Source organism: Trichinella spiralis (assembly GCF_000181795.1).
Source record: "Trichinella spiralis strain ISS 195 chromosome Unknown Scfld6089, whole genome shotgun sequence".
Lineage (NCBI taxonomy): Eukaryota > Metazoa > Nematoda > Enoplea > Trichinellida > Trichinellidae > Trichinella > Trichinella spiralis.
In genome coordinates, this window is record NW_003533028.1 from 1 (window position 1) to 1,604 (window position 1,604).

Genomic DNA, 1,604 nt, shown 5'->3' on the forward strand with positions numbered 1-1,604 from the left:
GATGACCTTCAGATAGCCGTCCCACCTTTAGATAATTCATTAGAGCGATACACTTTCTTCAGTTTAGGCATCAAACATTTGAATTTATTTCATCGAGAGTTCCCCTATAATCATGCTAAATAGTTTAAATTGTTAATATTTATACATTAATTATCATTAGGAACTTAAATGATTAAATATAATTTCAGTCATCTAATAATGGCCGAATGCAATAATTACTAAATTTCTTAAAAGGTTCTCAAGATGTCATAACATGTCATCATATACAAGATATGTAGTGTTCTATAAGATTATACGGATAATAATATAATGATAGTATGAAGCAGTGGGCACTACAAATAATGTAATGTCAAAGTAGATTTTTACTTTAAAACAGTATCATGTAAACAGTTAAAGGGATGTAATACAGTACACATTAATCTAGCATATATTTCAGTCCGGTAGTAATAGAATTGAATGAGCTGTAGCAGTTAGGTGAGAGTAGATGGCGTAAAAATGGTAATTCAAGTATAACGAAAAGCAAATTTCCATAAAGTGTGATCCTGATGTGCGCATCAGTGGATACGATTGAAAAAGGATGCACGCCGCCGCCAGGCTGGGCATGACCGAATCTGGAAAATATATCTTTTTCAGTATTCACATTCACTCAGAGTAAAAAAGATCAAATTTTAGAAGTTTTTTTTTCAAGAAAGAGCGACAATTTCCCCCTCCCCTCCCTGCGTTTGTTTAATTAATAAATCTCTGTTACAGTATGCAAGATGATTTTTCCTGGCAATTGAGCAATGTATCTCAGGCGGAAAGAGAGCAAGATTTGAAAACGTTCGCGTCGTTGAAAATTGTCACTCTACGACGACCGTCCCAGTCGTTGTACCGTCGATTTGAAGAGGATGTGAAAGCGTTGGCTCAGAAAAAGTTCAATTACACCCAGATTACCGGCAAACCGTACAAAGTATGCAAATTATTATATTTTCAACTTTGCATTATTTCAACGTACGGCAACAAAGCGCAGGTTACGAAATTTACCAGCGCATTCTACGACGCAATCATGCTTTACGCTATCGCTTTGAACGAGATGCTCAGGGGGGGGGCTTCAGTCCCAGAAACGGTCTTGAAGTAACACGCCGGATGTGGAATCGTTCTTTTGCAGGTGAACTTTTGCAGGCAAAATTCTCTTCATCTGTCATTTCGGATTCATTTTCACCGGATGTTGTTGTTTTTGTTGTCAAATTTTTTGATAATTTTTTAATTTCAAAGGTATCGGAGGCAACGTCACCATAAGCAAGGATGGGCGATCGATTTTCCGACTATTCCGTATTGGATTTGAACCCTCAAACTGGGTACTTTTGAAGTATGCGGAACAATTCTGACTAAACTTGCTAACTGAATGGCTGTTTCAAACCCACTACCGGCCGTTCCCCTCCCCCTCCCCCTCCCTCCCTCCCCCCCCCCCCTAAATATAAAAAAAAATAATAAACGAAATTCCATTGAAAAGTGTAATTTCCTCTTCTCTAATGCATATTACTGTCCGCCGACTCACATTTTGTATATTTAGTACATCATCTGTCATTTTCTCTTTCAAGCAACTGCTCCTGACCGATTGCACA

At 37.9% G+C, this 1,604-nt stretch overlaps 1 protein-coding gene across 1 annotated transcript; it reads left to right on the plus strand.

Annotated features, from left to right (window-relative positions):
* The first annotated feature begins 751 nt into the window (after positions 1-751).
* Positions 752-1,324, plus strand: Tsp_15773 (conserved hypothetical protein). The gene is made up of 2 exons (XM_003366383.1): positions 752-1,113; positions 1,255-1,324. The coding sequence occupies exons 1-2, from the start codon at positions 752-754 to the stop codon at positions 1,322-1,324; spliced, it is 432 nt and encodes a 143-aa protein (XP_003366431.1).
* Positions 1,325-1,604: the final 280 nt, after the last annotated feature.

Excerpts from the sequence above, each read along its gene's own strand:
- Tsp_15773 (XM_003366383.1), top strand. The coding sequence starts at position 752 with ATGCAAGATGATTTTTCCTGGCAATTGAGCAATGTATCTCAGGCGGAA. Across the intron at positions 1,114-1,254 it reads GTCCCAGAAACGGTCTTGAA|GTATCGGAGGCAACGTCACC; the intron begins GTAACACGCCGG and ends TTAATTTCAAAG.